At 40.6% G+C, this 21,880-nt stretch overlaps 1 protein-coding gene across 6 annotated transcripts in view; it reads right to left on the bottom strand.

The window, feature by feature from the left end:
* Nucleotides 1-19,836, bottom strand: part of lef1 (lymphoid enhancer-binding factor 1) — a 66,792-nt gene extending 46,956 nt beyond the window's left edge. Inside the window, exons 1-3 of one of the 6 annotated variants that reach the window (XM_084715225.1) lie at nucleotides 18,742-19,836; nucleotides 16,242-16,308; nucleotides 13,271-13,398 (exon numbers count right to left, since the gene is read on the bottom strand). In XM_084715225.1, coding sequence (XP_084571351.1) covers nucleotides 13,271-13,398; nucleotides 16,242-16,308; nucleotides 18,742-18,945 — 399 coding nt within the window. In that variant the 5' untranslated portion in view covers nucleotides 18,946-19,836. The remainder of the gene's footprint in view (nucleotides 1-13,270; nucleotides 13,399-16,241; nucleotides 16,309-18,741) is intronic. The other 5 variants (XM_084715224.1, XM_084715223.1, XM_084715228.1 and 2 more) reach the window with 5 other exon arrangements.
* Between the last annotated feature and the right edge of the window lie 2,044 nt (nucleotides 19,837-21,880).

The raw sequence follows: 21,880 nt of genomic DNA, 5'->3' as shown, positions 1-21,880 counted from the left end.
AGGCAGGTTCTGTTCATGTTGGTGTTTATTTGCATATCAGCAGACGAACCACTTGACAGCGGCTTTGGTCCAGACCAGAACTCAAATCCAACATTCACACCAATCCCAACAAAACACACCAAGGGGGTAAACAAGGTTGGTGTGGACTAAACTTTAATAGTATAATAACCTGTTTTCATCCCTTCATAAAAAATCCAAGCGAGATCATGTAACCACGTTGAACTTTTCAGATAAAAGTCATACCCAGCTTTGTCACTGTATCATTGCAGTCATACAGTATGTGGAGGGAGTGTCACTGTCTGCAATAGGAAAAGTAAAAAATGTAGATTTGCGGTGCGGGACACAGTGGGCACTTACGTTTCTCCCCCATCTTTCATCTTGAGAGATAGGGATATAGTGGGGGTGGATTGATTTGATGTTTTGATGCATTGTTTGATGACGGGCAGCTCAAAGTGGAGGAGGCCTCTGTGATGTCTCTCCATTGGAGGACATGAAAAGCATCACCTGGCCCCTGAGCCGAGGGTTATGGCTGCTAGTGGATTTAAGGGCTCCTGCTGAGCTGGACGGTGGCTCCATTGATGCCACATAATCCATTCAGCGTGACCTTTATATTTTTAGAGTCAGCTCCACTTCCCTGTCAGCCTGCCTTGTTAAAACTATCGCAGACATCAAGTTCCTGATCAACTATGAGCTATTATAACAGGACGGTATATCTAATTTATTCAATGTGTACATCCCACGAGGAAAATAAGTGCCTTCCATCACCAACCAAGCGGTCCGATGATCAAAAGAAACATGGAGCACAAGGCGAGCTCATCAGATGAACAAACACATTCTTGCTAGATATCTTTGTGGGTTTCATCATCCTGCATCAAGTGACTGCTGAGGAAAAAAACAAAGCCTTGTTCTCATCCCTGTGACATCAGTGCTTACAGACGGAGCACAGGGGAGGAATCAAAGCTCAGGCAATCAGATATTTCCAATTAAATACCAATAATGTGAATCTGAATTTTTCCAGCTGTCCTCTACCCAACCTCCAATTAATTGTTTCTAAAAATCCCCACTAAAATATCACAGGCTTAAAAAAAAAAAAAGTCATACAAATAAATAATCTCATAACGTACGCTAGGTGGTATTAGTCATGAGCATCAAACTCCTACCACGTTCTAGATTTGCCTAAACTAGGAGCAAACATAATTGGGATAAATCTCCTCACTAAGCCACATAAAAAAGCAGAAGGGTGTAAATTGTTACACTGCTGTGTGTTAAGACACTGAAACAGTTGCACAGATCAGACGAACTGCAGCAGCGGGGAAAGAGCAGCATTCAGCTCTGCTGTTTTCCTCTGTGACTTGGGGCCACTGAGTTTTTCTCCAGCCATAGTAAATTGGGCGCCTGGGGCAGGAGCCTTGGCCAAGCTTGCATTTCGGAGCTGACTGTGGAGGGCATGAGGGATAGAGATATGGCACTGGAGGGGGGACAGGGCGGCGGATGGTGGGGGAGGACTGGGAGCGCAGTGGAGGTGACATTACGCACATGTTTTAACACAAAAGGGACCTGGCTCGTTAGCACACTAACTAGTGAGCTCCATGGCAATCAGCGCTCGTCACTCTTTCTGCTCTCTCTATCCACCTCGTCATAAATATGGCTACATCTGCAAGTGTAATCACTCCATTGTGCTCTGATTTTCTGCTCTGCTGGACGGCAGCATGGCAGCCTGCTTTTCAGCACCTCGCCCCTCCATCCCCTCCGTCCCCTCCTTTCCCTCAAGTGCCCTCGCCTGCTCCTGGCTACTCCTTTTGCCGGTGAGGCCGGTGTGTCTCACAGATTACAGAGCTCCGGTCGCTCAGGTAACAAGAGTCACTAATCTGGCTGGGGTTGTATTACACATAATTGCCTCGGCACTGTGATTGATTTCAGCCCTGGAAAGGAAAAGACGACGGCTACCCCCCCCTCTCCAAAAAAACACCCCCACCTCCCTCCCTGCCTCTCTCCAGCGCTCACGAGCGGCAGCCAAGACTCTCCATCTAGTAGGAGGCAGGAGGCTTTGAAGAGATCAAAGCCAAGGCCGGGAGCAGTTGCGCGCCCTGGGAATACGGGAGAGAGGCTTTCTGCTCCTCAGCCCTATTTTCTAGCGTCATGTCGGATTGCAGCTGTATTGCATTTCGCCAGTTTTCTTAATGCTCTTGGTTTTGACTTTGACATCAGTGATCCCCCTCGGTTTCTTCAAAAACAAGGGGGGAGGAGAAAAAAAAGAAAGTGACTGAGGAAGAAAAAGAGAGAAAGAGAAGGGGGGAGGAAAGAGAAGGAAGGAAAGAAAAGAGAGGGGGTAAAGAGATCTACAGACTGATTTTTATTTTCACAACTCCATAATTGGCCAGTTCAAAGGAGAGGAGGGGAGAATGTAGCATTTGTTTTCAATTCTGCAGCCGATATGAAAGGAGCGACAAACTTTTATGGGTTTCCCAAAAATTAAAGACAGGCTTTTTTCACAGTCAAAGAACAGGGTGTTTTTTATGGCCAAGACCACACAAAATGAACTGATAGCAAAGCCCTCCTCTTTGTCCTCCCACAGAAGGCTCAGCGGCGTAGCTCTTACACTCGTGCATGTGTGCAAGTCTCCGCCGAAACACCCGTTTAGTATATGTGTTGGAAATTGTCAGACGAAGGGAAAGCGGTTTGATGTTTAGCGCAAAAACACAAAAGGAGGCATGAAGAAAGAGTGCAAGCTATATCCATCTATTCATTTAACAGCTTGGCTAATAAAGCCTGGTGGCGAGAAGGCACCCTTTGTACTGTAACTATGCAGGCCCTATACCAACCTCCTACACTGGGGACCATTAATATTTCAGCGCTGTCAGATACACATTGCATGTGAGCCTCTTTAGCACTCACACCCACAGCAGAAAGAAATAATGAGCTTCTGAAAAATATGAAACAGCAAAGAGAAGGGAGGGAGGGCGAGAGCGCGCCAGAGACTGACCAACTTCATACAACAGAGCAGCTATTGATCATAGCTCTATTTCTTAGCCGGACAAAGTGAGGGCTGTTTGAGCTCCTCTGAAGTCTGGACACAGCCGGCAGGATTTGCACCCATGTTTCACTCCTGTGGTCCTATTGTTCCCTTTGCTGCAGTTTACTAGCTGGAACACTGCTCGCCTCTATATAGACCTACAAGCTGTCAGGATGAAGTCAATAAAGCTATTCATGTTTTTACTCGTTTTATGGCTGTATCAGGCAACAGTGAGGTACTGTGATCAGCTATGAGGGACTTCTGTCAAGCTTCAATCATGGCCTAAAGAGTGACCCAGTCAATTAAGCGAAACTTTTGCTGTAGGGGGAAATTAAACGCATTTTTAGATAACAAACAACAACTATAACACTAGTATGAAAGCTTGATTTTTAAATGTATAGTGAGCAAAAATATAAGACAACATTTTTTGATTTTGCTGCCGTTTTTCCTGAGTTGAGGTAAAAGATCTCAGACCTTTTCTGGGCAAAAAGAAAAGGTTTATTTCTCTCAAGTTTACTTCTCCGAGTTTTGTTTGCAAATTTGTTAATATCCCTGTTTGTGAGCACTGTTTCTTTGCCAATCCGTCCACGTGGCACATAGAGATGCTGATTAAACAGCAGGATTATTGCACAGGTGTGTCTTGGACTGGTCACAAGAAAAGGCCACTCTAAAATGCGCAGTTTTTATCTTGAAGAAAGACAGTTATTATTAGGCACTAAACCATGGCTATTTTATTTAGGGCTACAGATATCTATTTTCCCAGAAGGGCATGGTCGTGACCCACCTCTGATCGGCTAATACTAGCTGCCTTTGTTGGTTGGGTTGGTTAGGTTTGAGGAGTGACTGGTTAGGGTTAAGATAAGGATGTCAGGTTAAGTCGGTCAGAGGCAGAGTAGAGTGGGTGATGATTTTGCCCTCCTTGGAAAAATAATCGGTATGTGTAGCCAAGATAAAACTGCACATTTTAGCTTGGCCTTTGATTGTGCAATAATCATGCTGTTTAATCAAGGCTAGAGATACCTTTTTTCCAGGAGGGAAATGGCATGCTCCACCCTGATACCTAACCAATCACTCCTCGTGCCTAACCTGGGCAATAAGCATTAGCCAATCACAGGCAGAGTATAGGGTGGTCATAACTTTGTCCTCCTGGGAAAAAATTGGAACATATAGCCCTATGTCAAATAGCCACAGTTCAGTACCTAATAAATGCTATTTTTCAAGATTAAAGTGCACATTTTAGAGTGGCCCTTTAGTGTGACCAGTCCAGGACACATCTGTGCAATAACTCTGCTGTTTAATCAGAATCTCTGTGTGTCACGCCTGTCAGGTGGATGGATTATCTTGGAGAAGTGCTCTGATTTTTTTTTATTTTTTTTATTACATTTAATCATTCTGCACTGAAGCAAAAACCTCTTCATCCATTATCCCATTTAACTATCCAGAGTCATGACATCACCAACACTTACAACAGTTGCACAATAAATCAACAAAATAAAAATGCACACCGCCCTCTAGTCTCCATTTCTGATCCGCCCTTACAGGAAGTCCACACCCAGGCCATTCAAACAGAATTGGGCATGAGGGAAAACCTTGGCGAGGCCCTGCACTGACCCCTGGAGATCAGCGGGCAGGCTGCTGGTGAAGAGTGAAGCCCTCCGAGCAGGTGCTGTGGGCTCGAGCAGTGGTCTTTCTGTCTGTCCATGGAAGCCTGACTGGCTGGCTCCAGGCAGCACAGCTTGATTGGTTAAGCTTCATCCAATTCAGTGGGAGGATGGGGAGCGAAGAAAGTGTCATCATCTATGAGTGCTTCGCTTTGAGCAGGAACACATGCCGAAAATAAACATCAACTGGGGTTAAGTGTACGACGCCTGCATGTCATGCTTATGACCATGACGCTGTCCTCAGACACACATATAGAAACACACATTTTCAGCACTTTGAACACTTAATGATTTTAACTTTGTCTATAGCCGCCTTTCATCTGCGTCAATCATTAAAAAAGAAATAAATCACACTAACAGAAAGCCGTCAGAAGGTTCTCATTATAGCAACTGCTTGCTCTGTTTTTTGATGTTATTACACAGCCTTAAAATTGGTGTGTCAGTTTTAATGTGTTAAAATAACAGATAAAACACAAACAGGGCCGCGACTAAAGATTATTTTCATTATCGATTAATCTTCACAATTCATTCTTTAAATGTCAAAAAATGCTTAGAATTTTCCAGAGCCCGAAGTGACGTCTTCAGATTGCATTTACTGTCATATATGACAAAGACAAGCAGCAGGATCTCACATTTAAGAAGCTGGAACCAGCTAATTTTTGTTTGAAATTTGACGGAAATGATTAACTGATAATTGATTGTTGGCAAGTAATTGTTTTTGATCAACTAATCATTGTAGCACTAATATATACTGCTTGTTGCAATAAATACTAATACTTAATGTAATTATACTGCCTTAAATTAGATGTGTAAGTTGTAATGTGTTAAAATAGTGTAGATGAAATACAAGTCATTTGATTGCGTTATGTCTGTTTGAGCATATAAACTAGAGTTGCAACTACTAGTCAATTAATCTAAAGGCCACACCAAGGCTATAAAGCAGCAGTCTAGACTTCGCCATCCACTTGAGTTAAAACTATTTTTAAAAGATATTTTTATAGGTATTGTTACGGTTCTGGGTGTGGACCACCCTTTACAGTTGTAGTTGCCAACTATTTTGATAATCGATTAATCGTTTTAGTCATTTTTCAAGCAAAAATGTCAAACATTTGCTGATTCAAGCTTCTTAAATGTGAGGATTTACAGCTTTTCTCTTTCTTTACCTTTGGGGTTTGGACTTAGCTGGACATATGAAGCCATTCGAAGACATCACTTTTGACTTTGGGAAATTAATGAGCACTTAACATATATTTTTTTGGCATTTTATAGACTTAATTAATCAATAATGAAAATAATCCTTACACTCACATCACCAAGAAAAATAAAATCAGCCAGAAACTTCCCGGTCCTGGTAGACAATCGCTCTGCTGTGCTCCATTTAACAAGATGAAACACACTGATAAGGTGATTGCAACCACATGGCGTCATTAGCGCCGTGCATATGGAGTAAATGTGTCAACCAGCATCACCACGCAGCGGAGGACGAGGAGAAACCTTGGCGTTAATGGTGCTGTTTATAAAACACCACGACCCGGCGGCACTACAAAGAGTCTGAGACGCTGAGTGTTTCTTCTGTGTGAGGTCCCTGGTGCTGCTGCTGTCCTTCATGTGTACTCACATATTTCACCATTTGATAGCACTGCACAGCAGATGACATCAATGTCAGCGTGACTCTTTGATACAACATTACTGATTTGGTGTATACGACATAAAATGAGACAATTAGACTTCTGTCTTTTGACAGTTACTATATTTTTATTTTTAGACTAAAATAGACAGAGATAGTACTGTACTTAAAGGAGCAAAACGTAGCAATTGCGCATCCAAAAATGAGTACTGCAGTCCAAATAGTAAGTTGGAGTTATAGACGGTATATTAAATAGGTTGAATTCCTATTTAATATAGGGTCTGTGGCTGAGAGGAGTCGTTTCCTGCCACCCCTTCCTCCCCAGACTTGAGGAAGCTCAGGCAGGACAAGCGCAACATTATAAATCGACAATAACATGCATTGATGAGTCCTCTGCTGTATGTTCATCAGCTGCTTATAAATGTCATTTGTCTGTCAGTGTAAAGCAAAGCCCATTATCTATAAAACAAAATCCCACTGCTCTTAAAATACACACTCTGGAGTTGGAGTTCAGTGGCTGCCTGCCAGATCCCATTAACATATTCCTCAATTTAACCATTATGAACAGCTACTCTTTCTAAAAATTATTTCTTTCAACTCAAACGTACACTTACTCATTTGGCAAACATTCTGCATTAATTTGAACTCTAATAGATGTGAAACAGGCAAACAACAACACAAATTATGGGCTGGAACAGAAATTTCAAAAGAATACGGTGGCTGTAGGATCATTGTCAGAGAAGTGAGTATTTCAGTTTAGCATGTTTTCTCATTTACTGATGAAATATCATGGTCAGTTTATGATTTATTGCAGTAAATATATAAATACAGATTTATCCTTTAACACTGACAGTAGGTTGATCATATGGAGTACAGCTACTTAAAGCCAAAATGCTGCACACAGCTGTAGTAAACTTTACACACCATGTCCACACTATAGTGAGACTTTTAAAAAAAAAAAACTACACAAGGTGCCATAAGCTGCCATCTAGAACATTATGTGTGGACATGGGAGGCTGCTGGTAAATGTAGTGTTCTCTTTAACAGGGATCTTCCACGGTAGTGCTGAGGGCATGAGCTCAGGACACACATGGCACTGAGGGACACCAGAGCGGTCCTACCAAATCCCGTTAGGTAAGCCTGGGTTAGTGATTCCACGCTGCGAGACACTGGCTAGCAGATCCGTCACGTTCCCACTACATCAAAGGAAAGTACAGCGCTGCACTCCCCTCCACACCCCCTCTTTCTCGCCATGAGGATCTGCAATTGAGGGTCCAAAGGGAAAAAGAGTGCACGGCAAAAGGAGAGGGAGCTCTCTTTACTCCCCCCCCCACTTCCCAAACCACCACCACAACCACGGCAGCAAAACTCAGCTTTAAAAAAAAATTCTGCGATTCTATCCGTTGCCTCTCCTCAAGCTGTTGCACGGACCATGAGACTGTTCAAACACAGCTGGAGATCACCAACACATCTTCACAGTCAGGTGAAAAAGCTTGTACTGTATCTCTGCACTATCAGCGTCTCAGAACTACGAACATGCTGCTGTGTCTTTATCTTGTCAACCATGCATTTATGAGTTTACTCAAAGGGTTTCAGTTGGATATCACAAGCTCAGAGGTCGTAGGATTTATTTAACCCTATAGAGGAGCATGTAAACAGGAGTTTTAACAACACAGAATGAGAACAGATTTAAAAATCCATCAGATTCATGTCAACTTTCTTTTAAAAGCTGTCTGGAGATGCTACAATGAATCGATTAGTTGTCAACTATTAAAATAATCAGCAACAATTTACTGGTTCAAATCATTAAAAAAACCCAAAAAAACTGATTCCCGCATCTTAAATGTAAATATTTTCTGGTTATCTTTGGGTTGTGGACAAAACAACACATTTGTGGGCGTCACCTTGGGCTTTGGGAAACACTGATCGACATTTTTCACCATTCTGTAATCCAAACAACTAATCAATTAATCAAAAAAATAGTCATCAGATCAATCAGCCATGAAAACAATCATTAGTCACAGGCTTATAGCTGTCATATTCACATCTTCACTGGAGTTTAGGAGGCTGTAGCACCGCTTATTGAAAGATAACTCCCTTCATCCACACATCAAACCTGGACTGACGACATCCTAAACACTTTGAAGATCACACTCTACGACCATTATCATCAATCCTATTATAGGGTATTATTGATAATGATAATTCTGACCAAATATTGTAGAAACATTAACTTCATTTGTCAATACAAGCCATCATGAAGGCACAGAAGCCTTCATGATTAATAATAATTTTCTTCCTACTCTTTTACTCCAAAGGCCAAAGTTCATAAGGACAGAATGTATGAATCATTACATTGAAGACAAGTCTCTTCACATTATTTAATGGATGTGTAAATGATCAGGTAGGAGGCTGCCAGGACAGAAACATTCACCCTGATCAGGATGACAGAATAGATCATCAGTCTGCTTCTGTATTTAAGAAACCAGATTATTTTTGGTGTTTGTTGTAACTTTAATATAATTTAAATTACATTAATTATTTCTTTAGTCAGGATAAAAAAAATAAAATAAACATAACTGCTAGATTTCTTCTGGAGAGCTTCTAGATAAGATATATATGATTTACTGGGTTTTTAACGATTATGTTCATTATTGATTGATCGTTTACTTGATTAATCGACTGGATGCTTAGTCTATAAAATATCAGAAAAATTGTGAAAAAAACAAAACAAAGTCTTTCAGTGGTTCCTGAAACCCAAAAAGTCCTCAAATGTCTTGCAAATGTCTAGAGCTGCAACGGTTCACCAATTAATCTATTAGTTGTCAACTATTAAATTAATTGCCAACTACTCTGATAATCATCATAATATCTTTTTAAGAAAAGACAATGTCCAAATTCTCTGATTTCATCCTCTCAAATCTGAATATTTTCTAGTTTATTTACCCCTAAATGACAGTAAACTGAGTATCTTTGGGTTGCGACCAAAACTCCAGGCTGCAACTAATGATTATTTTCATTTATCAGTTGATCTGTTGATTATTTTTCTTGATGATCAGTTGCTTGTTTGGTCCAGAAAATGGTGAAAAACGTTGATCAGTGGTTCCCAAAGGCCAAGATCATGTCAGTTGTCTTGTTTTGTTGCAACAATTAACCAGCTAATCAATTACTTGTCAACTATTAAAAGGAACTATTAAATTAAGAACTATAATCATATCGAGTCGTTTTGTTTGAATTCAAAATCAATATTATGTCCGATTATGACTGTAATAAAATAAATAAAGAGTAGTTGATTTCTACAGTCGAACAGCAGGTCATATGTAAAATCAATACATATTAGCACAACAAGAAACTATTATGTCTCTCAGTACAGACCTGATCCAAAAAAAAAGATATCTTTATAAGCTGAGGTGTCATATTAATCACTAATACACTTAAAATATACCAGCCAACTTAACCTAATTTCTTCTTCTTCTGGGTGCATATAAATAGACAAGATGATGGATAACATTAGTCCAAAATGGGTGAGCATGAGGATCATTTTTCCAAGCATCATGTGCAGTAAACAAACTGCCCTTTTTGCTCCTCGGAGAGCAGGATCACAACATCACGTGACCCGCTCCATGCTCTGCTCAGGATGCCCCGCAGACTCCACATCCTACAACAGCTATAGGTTTACATAAACATCAGGCTATCCGTAACACACCAGTGTGTCTTTGAAGTGGTCAACATTGTTTTAAATCCACATGTATAATGCAACTGAACACCATTAGGGCATCCTCCTGAGTCCTGAGATCTCAGCTCTTGTGGCGGAGGCGACTTATCAAGCTAGAAGCCCCTAAAATCTGCTGACAATCATCTTGCTACTCCCCAACAGCTCCATCATGACTGGACGGCATGTGCAGGAATGTCATGGTCAATGGAAATCAATCTAAACTACTGGGATCGGGGGCGGCGGCGGTGGGGCTGGGGGATGGAAGAGAATGAAAGAGAGAATGTGCCTTTGATCTCAGTGAAAACCGATCCCAGGCCTGCAGATACTGTGGCTGCGGTGGCCAGCAGCAGCGGAGGCAGCGAGCTGACATCAGTGAGAAAGCCAGAGGACTCATGTTCCGTGATCCTTCCACCAAGCCTTGGCTCGTTTTTATTGGATAAGTGAGAGAAACGTATATAAAATGACTACCGTTTTATTGAAGACAGGGCGAGGGGGAAAATTGGGCGAAAGAAGAAAAAAAAAAGCAGCCATGGTAAATGAAATGAAAGCAGGGCTTTAAAAGTTTTGGCAGCGAGTGCCTGGCCTAATTCATCTGCAAGTGAGGGGTAATTTCCTCTCATACAGTCAGCTGGTCTCCATATACAGGGCTCGGTGAGTTTTTCGGGGTGTATACGATGGAATAATTGATAAAATTGACCAGAAAACAAGCCATAAAAAGAGAATTTGGAAAGCGTCACATCCCACATTTCATAAACCGTTCTGTTAGTAAACTGAACAGGGTGAACCATGAGGTAACCAGGATCACGTTTTCTCCACAATGTCACATACTTTCGCCCCTCTGCAACTTTGGCAGAGCAGAGAGCAATGCAATTTTAACATCATTCCGCAATGGAGTTGCGTGTGAATGGAGTTCCTTTACACGCAGCATGTGGCATCTGCCCCCGACAATCACATCTGCCTCCGAAAGCCTTCGGATTCTTATAATAACACATTTCTCAACTTTAGCATGATGAAACTGACTCGTATGCACTGCAGAAGCCCAAACAACCCATGTGTGAGCGTATGAAGGCTCCAAACCATAGCCAGACTAAGAGAGACATGGACAAAACAGGATTAGAGTGGACAGCTGCTGGTGTGCCCTGCGTTTTATGTCTGTCTTGAGAGGAGAAATTTGCAAACGGGACAGACACAGGAAGCCGCCAGTGAGAGACCTGCAGCTGGCCTGAAATTAATACCGTAACAGGGACGATATCTGCGACAGCACACGCCACCCGCCCATGGACGGTACTATAAACTCCTCTGCAGGCAGGGCGGCCTCAGAGACATGAGGTTGCCTTCAGGCCTCCTCCTCTGTCATGCTGGGCTAATTAGAGGGCTTACTTGGGTCATGTAGACATGCATCACTTAAGATTTTAACAAGATGAGAAATACTGAATATATCTCATGCTAATCTTCTGGAAAGTATGGCAGGCATTTGGTTTCCAGGGGTCACGTTATGGTTTTCAAGGGACAACAACAACACAAACATTAAACATTACAAACACTAGAAATTATTTTTAGTTAATAAATGTGATCTTGTACCTTAAATGCTGTCTTTTATTCATTTTAATCCCCATTTCATAATTTCACAGTTAAATTGCTGGTCAGTAACTTTTTTTTCCCTCATTGATGGTTGTCCTTTTCTTATTAAACTTTAACATTTCAGAAAAAAATGTGCTGTTATGATGATGAATTCAAAGCAACTAGTTAGTAAATATGAAATGTTCATTTTATAATTAACTCCACTGCATGCGTTTTGACACAAGAGCTTTGGTAAGTTATAAATATCAAGAGGCTCATGAAAACAGCTCCATATAAGCTAAAGAATTTTTTTTTTTTACCTCAACTAACGACTATCTTCTTAGCAGTCTAATCTATTTTCTTAATTCAATTAAGGGTTTGATGTCTAAAAAATTGCATAAATAACATGGACATTAACAAGTTTTCACATCTAAGAGCAACATTTCAAAATTTATTATTTTGTTAAATCAACAGTCCGAACAACAAAGCGCTCAATTTATCATAACTGGAAATAGTGAAATATACGCAAATGCTCACATTTGAAAAGTTTGAAAACAGTAGATGTTTGTGATCTTACTTGATTAGTTACAAACAAAATCAACTATCAAATTAGGGCCAGAAACAGTAGCACGTTGTGCAATAACTTATAGAATTTCATTTTATTTATTAGGATCCCCGTTAGCTGCAGCCGTAGCAACAGCTAATCCTCTTGGGGTCCGTCTTATAATTTCCATACGGTGCTGATTTGATTGAGTATTGCAAATGTCTGTGATTTCTAGTTGGTCCACCTTGAAAACAACCTTGATGCCGCTGTTTAGGGTCGCATGATATAGTAAAAAACACTCATATTGCAGCTATTTTGACATATAGTGCGATATGATTCACAATTAATAGGAATGATCATTTTTGCATCAAAATTTTCATTTTAACTGAAAAGAACGATTTAGACATACAGCGATTTAACTAATATTTTGATTAATTGCGCAGCGCTACCACCAATGACATAATATCATAAGAACAATGTTTTAAAAGTGAGACAGCGTAGCAGGTAGAGCAACAGGTTGCTCTCCTTCTCCTTCCTCCCTCTGCATGATCTATTACATGACCAGAATATGTAGCATGACCATGACAAAACTTTGCAAACAACTTTTGCCATCTAATTTCAGCTCATGATATCCAAAAACTGTGCCTGATCTTGAGGTTAAATCTCTGCTGGTCTATCATCATCCTCCATGTTTGTTTTTGCTTTCACTCCCAAACTTGCATGTTAATAAACAAAGCAAAAGTACAGTTTCAGACCAGGACTTTCAGCATCAACTTTTAACGGTGTGAAAAAACATAAACCATAAACCACTAAAGAAAATTCCATGCCTCAAATATACCAAGAAAAAAAAAAACACCGATTCAAGAGTCATTTTTCTCACCCCTAATTAAATTTAATCAATCAATTTATTTTCTGTCAACTGACTGATCAAAGTTTGTTTTTACTTGTTTTTCATCATTGCCACAGAAAATTCTTTCTTTTTATTTCTTTACTAACCGAGCTGTTCAGATGATTTCTGTTTTGTCTGACTCGGACAAAAAAGTGGTTTCGACACGCTTGTTCTCAGGTTCACGGGCTCAAGCTCACTGTTACACTAAAAACACTTCATATCATGGTATCACACAAGTGCACAGAAAAAGTCGGTACTTACCGCTCTTGGCATGGGCGGCGACAGGGAGCCATTGTTCATGTAGGAGGAGTCGTTCATGTTGCTCATCATTATGTAGCCTGGGTAGCCCGGGTATGGATGGCCTTTACTGTACATGTCTTGGAGTTTTCCTGATTTAAAAAAAAAAAAAAAAAAAAGGTTAAAAGGTGACAGTTTAATGTGCGTTTGCAAAAAGGTGACATGAGGCAATTTTTAATTTCTCAGCATCAAAACTATGCGGAGCTTTAACAGACATAAATAAATCCTGCAAATGATAAATTCTAAACGTGCTTGGGTTAATAAATCAGGCTTGTGATAAGAGCACAAAGTTGGCCCGCCTGTTTGGATGCTGTAATGATATCACTGTCGATCGCTTTAACCCGTGCCCTATTTTGCCTCTGCCTTTTGTTTGTGCCCTTTCTTCCCGTCTTGGAGAGGAGGGTCGTATTATGCAGAGGAACAATGGAGCCCCTCTGTGCCAATTAGCACCAATTAGAAGAACATACAGACTGTGTCAAAACAGGAGACGCCCCAACTGTTCCTCTATGCCTTTGACCACAGAGAGAGGGGGGGGGGAGTTTTATACAAGAGGCCTCAATGCAGAGCCACTCGCCACTCAACTGTGCTGCGCTGCGTAATAAGGCCCAGGCGGGGGGGAGGGGGAGGGGTTGGTCGGGAGTGTTTGTGGTGTAAAGCCTGATGGCAACATGGATCTTGTTGTGAAGAAAGCCAGTGTTTGGTTTGAGGGGGATCCTATTCAGGAGTGAAAGGGGAACAAAGAGGAGCCACACTCCTCCTCAAAGCCAGAATGATGACCTGCAAGCAGCAGGGTCAGACTGCGACAGCCAGAGAGCAACGAGCCCCGAGCACAGAGCAGCAACATGTTGCATGTGATGTGACAATGCGACCGGAGAGGGCTGGTGTACGTGTGGAAAAAAAGTTTATTGGGGTAATTGTATAATAAGAGACATAAGAGGAAGCTAGAAATATGGTTCTGAATTATGTTCACTTTTTGGGTCATGTGTCATCACGATCATCTCCACGTTAAAACTGCTGCTGCTGTGGATTGGCAAGAATCTGGGGCTATGCAACAATAAATTGATTATTAAATCAACAATTTTGATAAAATATAATTTGCTTTGATTAATTTTTTTAAGAAAAATGTTCAAGTTCTCTGATTTCAGCTTCTCAAATGCGAATATATTCTAGTTTCTTTTGTCCTTTATGACAGTAAATTGAATATCACTGGGTTGTGGACAAAAAAAGAAGCGTGATTCTGGGCTGTAGGAAACACCGGTCCACATTTTTTGCTATTTTCTGACATTTTATAGAACAAACAACTCATTGAGAAAATAATCACCAGATTAACCAATAATGAAAAACCCTACATACAATATGTATCTCAGTATATAATATTACGATTAGACCTGCAATGATTACTCGATTAGTTATCAACTATTTAATTAATCGCCAACTATTCTGACAGTCAACTAACTGGTTTGAGTAATTCTTAAGAAAAGTAAAAATTCTCTGATTCTAGCTTCATACATATGAATATATTCTGTTTGGGGTTTTTTTTACTCATTTATAGACAGTAAACTGAATATCGCTGGGTTGTGGACAAAAGAAGACATTTGAGGATGTTACCTTAATCAGTTAATCAGTTTGCGTAATGTTCAAGAAAAGGAAAGTAAAAATTCTCTGACTCAAGCTGCTTAAATGTGAACATTTTATGATTTCTTTACTCCTCTATGACAGTAAACTGAGTATCATTATGAACAAAAGAAAATATTTGATGACATCATCGTGGCCTCTGAGAAACAGATTTTTCAACCATGTATTTGACCATTTTCTGACATTTTACAGACCAAACAACTAATCAATTAATTGACACAAAACAACACAATAAACAACAGTGAAAATAATTGTTAGTTCAAGCCCTAATTCTGATTATTTAAATCTAATCTGGGGAAACTGTCATAGAAGAGCACACCAGCATATACATAAATCTGAGTTTAAAAGTTTACTTCAGTCAGTGCCGTGGGATCTGTGTTTGGATTTATCACAGTCCGTGTTCCATCCAACACCACAGTACTACTTTCTGTACAATCTGAGCAAAGGAAAGATATCTGCTTAGGGCTGCAACTAATGATTACTTTCACTGTCAATCAATCTGTTGATTGTTTTCTTGATTAGTCGCTTAGTTGTTTGGTTCATAAAATGTTGATCGACCCAAGGTGATGTCCTCAACTGTCTTGTTTTATATCCAGATATCCAGTTGGAGGAGTAAAGAAATTTAAAAATATTCACATTTGAGAAGCTGGAATTAGAGAAATTTGCCCTTTTTTCTTAGAAAATTACTCAAACGGATAAATCATCAACATAGTTGGTGATTAATTTTGATCAATAATTGATAAATAATCTTGTTTCCTTCTGCCTGTCTCAGTTTATGTTCTCATGGGTCAAACTGCTGAACTGCCACAAATCTTTGCATGTAAAACCATTAATAAAAAGAAAAGAATCGAGTGTCACAAAACATAAAATCACGATACTTGAGTGTATCGATATTTTCTTACACCCCTAAAGTGCATATTCTTCCTCTTTTTCAATTCAAGTATTCTTTGTCTTTCTGCAGGCGCCCCCATCTGTGAGGTAGGTAACAGGTAGCTGTGACCATGAAGGTCTAACATGTCCTGACAAGACTCTTTGGATCACAGATTCTCCAGAAAGGGCTCTGATAAGAGAAAAGGATCACTTTTCTGTGTGTGTGTGTGTGTGTGTGAGGGTGTGTGTGTGTGTGTGTGTGTGTGTGTGTGCTGGGAAGGGGGGCTGATCAAGGTGTCACTTTTTTTCACACTGTCCCCCTCCACCTCAACTTCTCAAGCTACAGCAAATTATTCTGCAGCAAAACGACACCCTGGCTGTCCCATGCATGCTGATTTAATGAGCTCTTGCTCAAGGCCGTGTCACTTACCATCTTCCGGATGGTCTCTGTGTTTTTCATGATATGAATCTTGCGGTATTTGGGACTGTCTAGCTGCCTGTAAAGGAAAAATAAATAAAGACAGGAGAAAAAAAAAAAAATTAAATGATGGCGAATCAATTAGGAGGGCCTTCAAATGAAGACGTGCTGATACGGTCAGACACCCACAAACACTGCTGGGACAAATGCCGTCCCTTTTGCTTGTCACCAAAGCAGAACAAGCTTGCACACACACGCAAAGAAACACACACACACACACACAAATCATACTATCGACAGAGGGGTGATGGAGCAGCCTGCATCAAAGCTTCAAAAGAACCACTTAATTAAGCTTCATGTCCTTAAGGAGCTTACAAATTAACTTGTTTTCAATACCATAGGTCCACTCTCATTTTCATCTCTCTGTTTAAGCCTTCTTCTGAATTCAAATAAATAGAGTGTATTTGTGTTGTGAATTAAAAAGCCTGAAATAAAATCATCCCATAAAAAGAGAAAATGGTGAAGGCAGTTTTTGCTTTTTTTTCCCCCCCTAACATCAATTTCCTTTCTCTTTTTGAATCTGAATTGGGAAGAGGACCTCTTTTTGGGAGTTCAGACCCCTCAGGATGGCTTCAAGCTGAGCGAGGGAACTTCACTGGATTCCTAATTAACATTCAGCCTCCGTCTCGTGCCGTCTCTAGGACATTTTGGTGGGGAGTGTGTACAGTCTCGTTCAGGATGTGTGCCCGAAATTTCATTAACACCACGGTTAATGACAAAACAGCCGACGACTAAACTTGGTGATGGGGAAACTGCAGCCTGCATCCATCCTGAGGTCAGTGCACGGGTAGAGAGGGATGCAGCAGGAAAATTAAAAACAAAATTTTAACTGTGTTTCATGCCTTGTCTGTCTTTTTACGTGCGATAATAAAATGCCATGCTGCATGTACGGAGTAATAATTTTACAAACATTAAAAATTCATCATAGATAATTCTTCCATTGAGATTCTATACGCATTTACATACACAATGAATTCAACACATTTATACATTTAAAGGGTTTCTTCTTCTTCATGCTCCCTTTTAATCTGATCAGTAGGGACAGGGGCAAAAACAAATGCAGCTCTAAATATGCTTTAAAAATTTCTCCCCAAAACAATGCAAAAATAATTTATGAGCACCATTAAATGGACACGATAATAATGAAATATGCGAGTGACATTAGAAACAGATAAACAGGCACATCCTGCTGGCAAAATAATTGGATATTGTCCTTTTGTTCAGGTTGTGTTTTATAAGAAATAAATGAATTATCCGGTTGGTCAATAGGTTTTAAGCCACATGTGTTAAAAAGATTCATGAGCTGGTGTTTACAGCTGCTGAGGATGATTGTGTGTCCCTGCAAACACAGCTATTACCCTACTTGTCACAGGCAGAACACAAGGCCCCAGTTCTTACATCTAAAAATATCTTTACCATTATTTTTTTTCCAAATTTCATGATGAATTAATAAACTATAACTGGCAAGGATGGTAAAGTGTGCATTTTAGGCCTATTATGTTTCCAAAAATTTGATTTTTCAGTGATTAAGATGGAATATAAAGTGGAACAAACCTGGCACAGCTGGGTCTGCAGACTTGGTATCGACAATACAAAATATCTTTTCTATTTTTTTATTCAAATCTCCCTGTGGATTATCGAAGCACAACTGCCATAGAGGGTCAAGTGTAAATTTTAAGCTTATAATGTTTCAAAAATTAAGATTATCGGGTGCTTTTGATGTAATATGTGGAGGGGCAAAAGCTGGCACACCTGAGTCTGCAGACTTCGAGGGGTATCACTAAATCTAGTAATTTTCAAAATAAAAGTACAAGGTGAAACAGAGGAGGCTACAGTTCTTACATCTCAAAATATATTTTATACATATATATATATTTTAATTACAGCAGATTAATGAAATATAATTGCCACAGATGGTCAAGTGTACATTTTTGGTCTACAGTTTTCACAAAAATAAGAATATTGAGTGCTTTGTGATGGAATATGTAAAGGTGCAAAAACTAGCATACCTGGGTCTGCAGACTGTGAGTCTTATCAATTCATTTCCAAAATAAAACACAAGGACATAGTGGGACAGTGGAAGCTTTAAATGCACCTGACCTCAGCTTGTATTTTTTTTTAGTTTGAGACAAATCTTTATGATAACAATGCTTAACATACATTATTAAAAACTTAGCATGGTCTTCACAGGAGGACATTCATTTTAGGCCTTTATTGTCAATTTGCTCTTGAACGCATCACCCGTCTTTTAAAGCTTACAACTCATTCAGTCAAACACAGATTAATTAATGGCAAAGGTAAATGAAAACCTGGTCTTTTTAATGATTAAAGGGGACAGAAACAACTTTGTTTACAGGCCGAGTTCAGAGTTGATACCCACCTTCCTCATCTTTCACCACATCAGTGAACACACACACACACACACACACACACGCAACTCAACATTACTCACATCGTGGCTGTTGCTGTTCGGGCTGCTCTCTGACTCGTTGACCAGAGATGACTTGATGTCTGCCAGGTCTCCCTCCTCTTCCGAGTGGCTGAGCTCAGCGAAGATCTGCTCCTTATGTGGGTCTCCCTCGTCTTTGAACGGGATCATCTCGTCTGTGGCGCACAGCTCCGGGTCTCCACCGCCGCCGCCTGATAACTGGGGCATTTTTAATTTTTTTTTTTTTTTTTTTTTACTGTTTGTCTCAGCGAGAAAACTGAAGACGGCAACACAGGGCAGCACCGAGGGGGAAAAACTCCCACTAAAATCCCCCGAAACCGAGTGGGAAAGCGTCCGTCCCCCCCTTCTTCTTTGAAGCGGAGCGTCGACCGTGAGTCACTTGGAGAGGAAGCGGCGTGCAGACACGCTGCCAGCCGGTGTGTTTTTACTGAAGCAACAGGAGGAGTGAGGCTGCTGTCGGCGTCCCCTTTTTCACCACGAGCGTTTAAACTAAAAAAAGACTTAAACTCAGACTTGAAAACTTGAGGTGTAAAGGCTCAGAATGAGAGTCCGCCGGCGCACGCCTCAATGTCATGAGGAAAACATAAAAAAAAAGAGGAAACAAACCACGAGTTAAAATCTCATCACTAGTTTTTTCTCAGTCACGCAACCGACTGCGGATGTGGTCCAGCAACAACAACAACAAAAAAAAATACTTAAAAAGTGCATGTGTGAAATAAAGTGAGAAATATTTCCTCGGTGGTCCAGTGAAGAAGAAGCTGTGGCGTCCTTGGAGGAGGAAAAAAAAAAAAGTAGGCTAACAAAACCAAAACACCGTCTGGAGGTGAAAAGGTAACTGATGGATGAGCAACTTGGGAGGAAAACGCAGTTTTAACACTTAGACAACAAGCGACACTCTCGTGCTTCAAAAATACATCCTCAAAGCTGCTCGGTTGAGGAGGGATAAAAGCGAAAAAGTCATAAAACAATCAGGAAAAAAGTAGATACAGAGGATAAAAACGTCGTGGATCGACTTCCCACTGCTCCCCGCACTGCTTCCACAGTGTAATGTAACCAGTGTGTGTATGTGTGTGTTGGTAATGTAGCTGTGTGCCTCCCTCCTCCTCCTCCTCCTCTTTCTCTCTCTTCAGTCATTGGGAGGAAGGAGAGATGAAAGGGAAGCCGAGGCTCTGATTGACACCACACCGATTGACACTCCTCCTGAGAGAGAGATTTATACGCAGCTCACAACAAATGGGCAGACAGGACGGGAGGAAGAGGAGAAGAAGAAGAGGAAGAGGAGGAAGAGTAGCGGTGAGGCTGACACGCGCAGTGTGTGTGTGTGTGTGTGATGGGTTCAAACAATCACGGTAAATAAAAACGATAATAGAAATAGAAGAAATAACAAGACGAGCTTAAGCTTGAGAAAAATAATAATAAGAAGAAGTGGAATTTAATAAAAACGCAAGAAGTGGCAATAGTGTTATAGTCAGTAGAAATACCCCCAACAACCCCAAGGCCACATTAGAGGAAGAAAACAAATATTTAGCGCCTTTTCCGTGCGTGAAAATCAGATGTATATCTGAAAAAAACATCGTCGTTCATATAGATTTATTATTCATTTATTTATTTATATTTATTCAGCAATATTTTGGGAAAGAGAGGTGTCTGTTTTGTTATTCCTTCCCTTTAAGTTGCTTTGTTTTGGCAATACCAAGGCTGTTTTTGTGGTTTTCTAGTGTTTTCCACGATTTCTAGCAATGTGTGCAAATATTAAATTTATGATATTGCTTTTTTTAAAAAAAATACATTTAAGACGTTTTCCACTGTGGAGATGACATTGAAATTTAATAAGGGTCTAACGAAATTACTAATCATAAACTTTCGGATGTTACGCCTAATTGTCTAAGTTTGAAGTCTCAGATACACATCTGATCCACCGTAATCTAAGTTTTTAAACGTTTTATCATTCATTTCATTCATTATTAGCTCATACACACAAGTGAAAACGATTAAGAGGCCAACAAAAACAGTTTGACAGTAGGCTGAAAGGAACAGCATTTGGCGAGAAAATGGCTAAACTAAATCTCGAATTTTCTGAGTGATTGTCACATCAGAACTCAGTTGTTTTGCTCGGTTATTATTGGGAGGGGGGGGCTGCACAATCACACAATTGGGTAATTAATTAAGAATGGAAAAACGCACCACAAAACAGCCCACAAACATGTGAGGAAAGGGGTTAAAGGAAAAGAATAACTTCGTGTGAAAACACAGGAAAAAGCTAAAGAAAAATAAACCCAAAAAACAGTGGAAGTGGCGTGCTTGCTTTTCTGTGTGTGTCTGAGCTGCAGTGAGAGATTGCGTGAGAATCAAAGTTGGTATGGGGAGGCAGATCTTTATAAAGCGCGGAGGTGGGGTTAGCGGGGCGGAGCCGCGGCTGCCTTTGATCTTGCGGCGGCTGGCTCTTTCATCCCCGACTCCCCCCGCCCGGTTTCCCTCCACCACCACCGCCGCCACCCCTCCCTCCCTCCCTCCCTCTTCCACCCCTCCTCCTCCTCCCTCCCTCCTCCTCGCTCTCCCCTCGCCTTTGTATGACTAAATTTGGTCCGAGTGTGGAGCCGGGCCAACATTTCCACGTGTGCGTTCATCCCAGCTGAGAGAGGAGAGGAGAGGAGAGAGAAGGGGTTCTCTTCCGGGTAAGGAGACAGCGAGAAAAAAAAAAAAAAAAAAAAAAAAAGGAAAAAAGATCAAAGGCTTTTCGGTTTTGGAAGCAGAGTGTGGATTCAAAAGAGCCGCGACTGGCCGCATTCCAGAGTAGAGCGGAAAAAAATAACGGGATACAGGCACCAACACACGCGTAAATACAGCAGTGAAAGAGAGAGAGAGTTAATTAGAAAGATTTCACACAGGCAGACCCCAACAACCAAACCTTTCATTTTTTTAAAAAAAGAAAACCTTTTAACATTTTATTTCTTGTTTCCAGCCAAAAGAACAGAGGAAGAAAAAAATGTGATACAAGGTGAAAACTCTGGCTGTTTTCCTCCCCTGCTAGGTTCTACTTAATTACACTACTTTTTAATTTAATTATCCGCCACTTTTTTCTGGCACAATCTGACATGATGCTACCTAAAACCACGCTAGAAACAACCTCACTGCCTTGAAA

The sequence above is a fragment of the Lutjanus erythropterus genome, chromosome 3 (assembly GCF_056507025.1).
Source record: "Lutjanus erythropterus isolate fLutEry1 chromosome 3, fLutEry1.hap2, whole genome shotgun sequence".
Taxonomy (NCBI): domain Eukaryota; kingdom Metazoa; phylum Chordata; class Actinopteri; order Lutjaniformes; family Lutjanidae; genus Lutjanus; species Lutjanus erythropterus.
The sequence above is the reverse complement of the archived record's forward strand: the minus strand, read 5'-3'. Positions and strand labels throughout refer to the sequence as shown.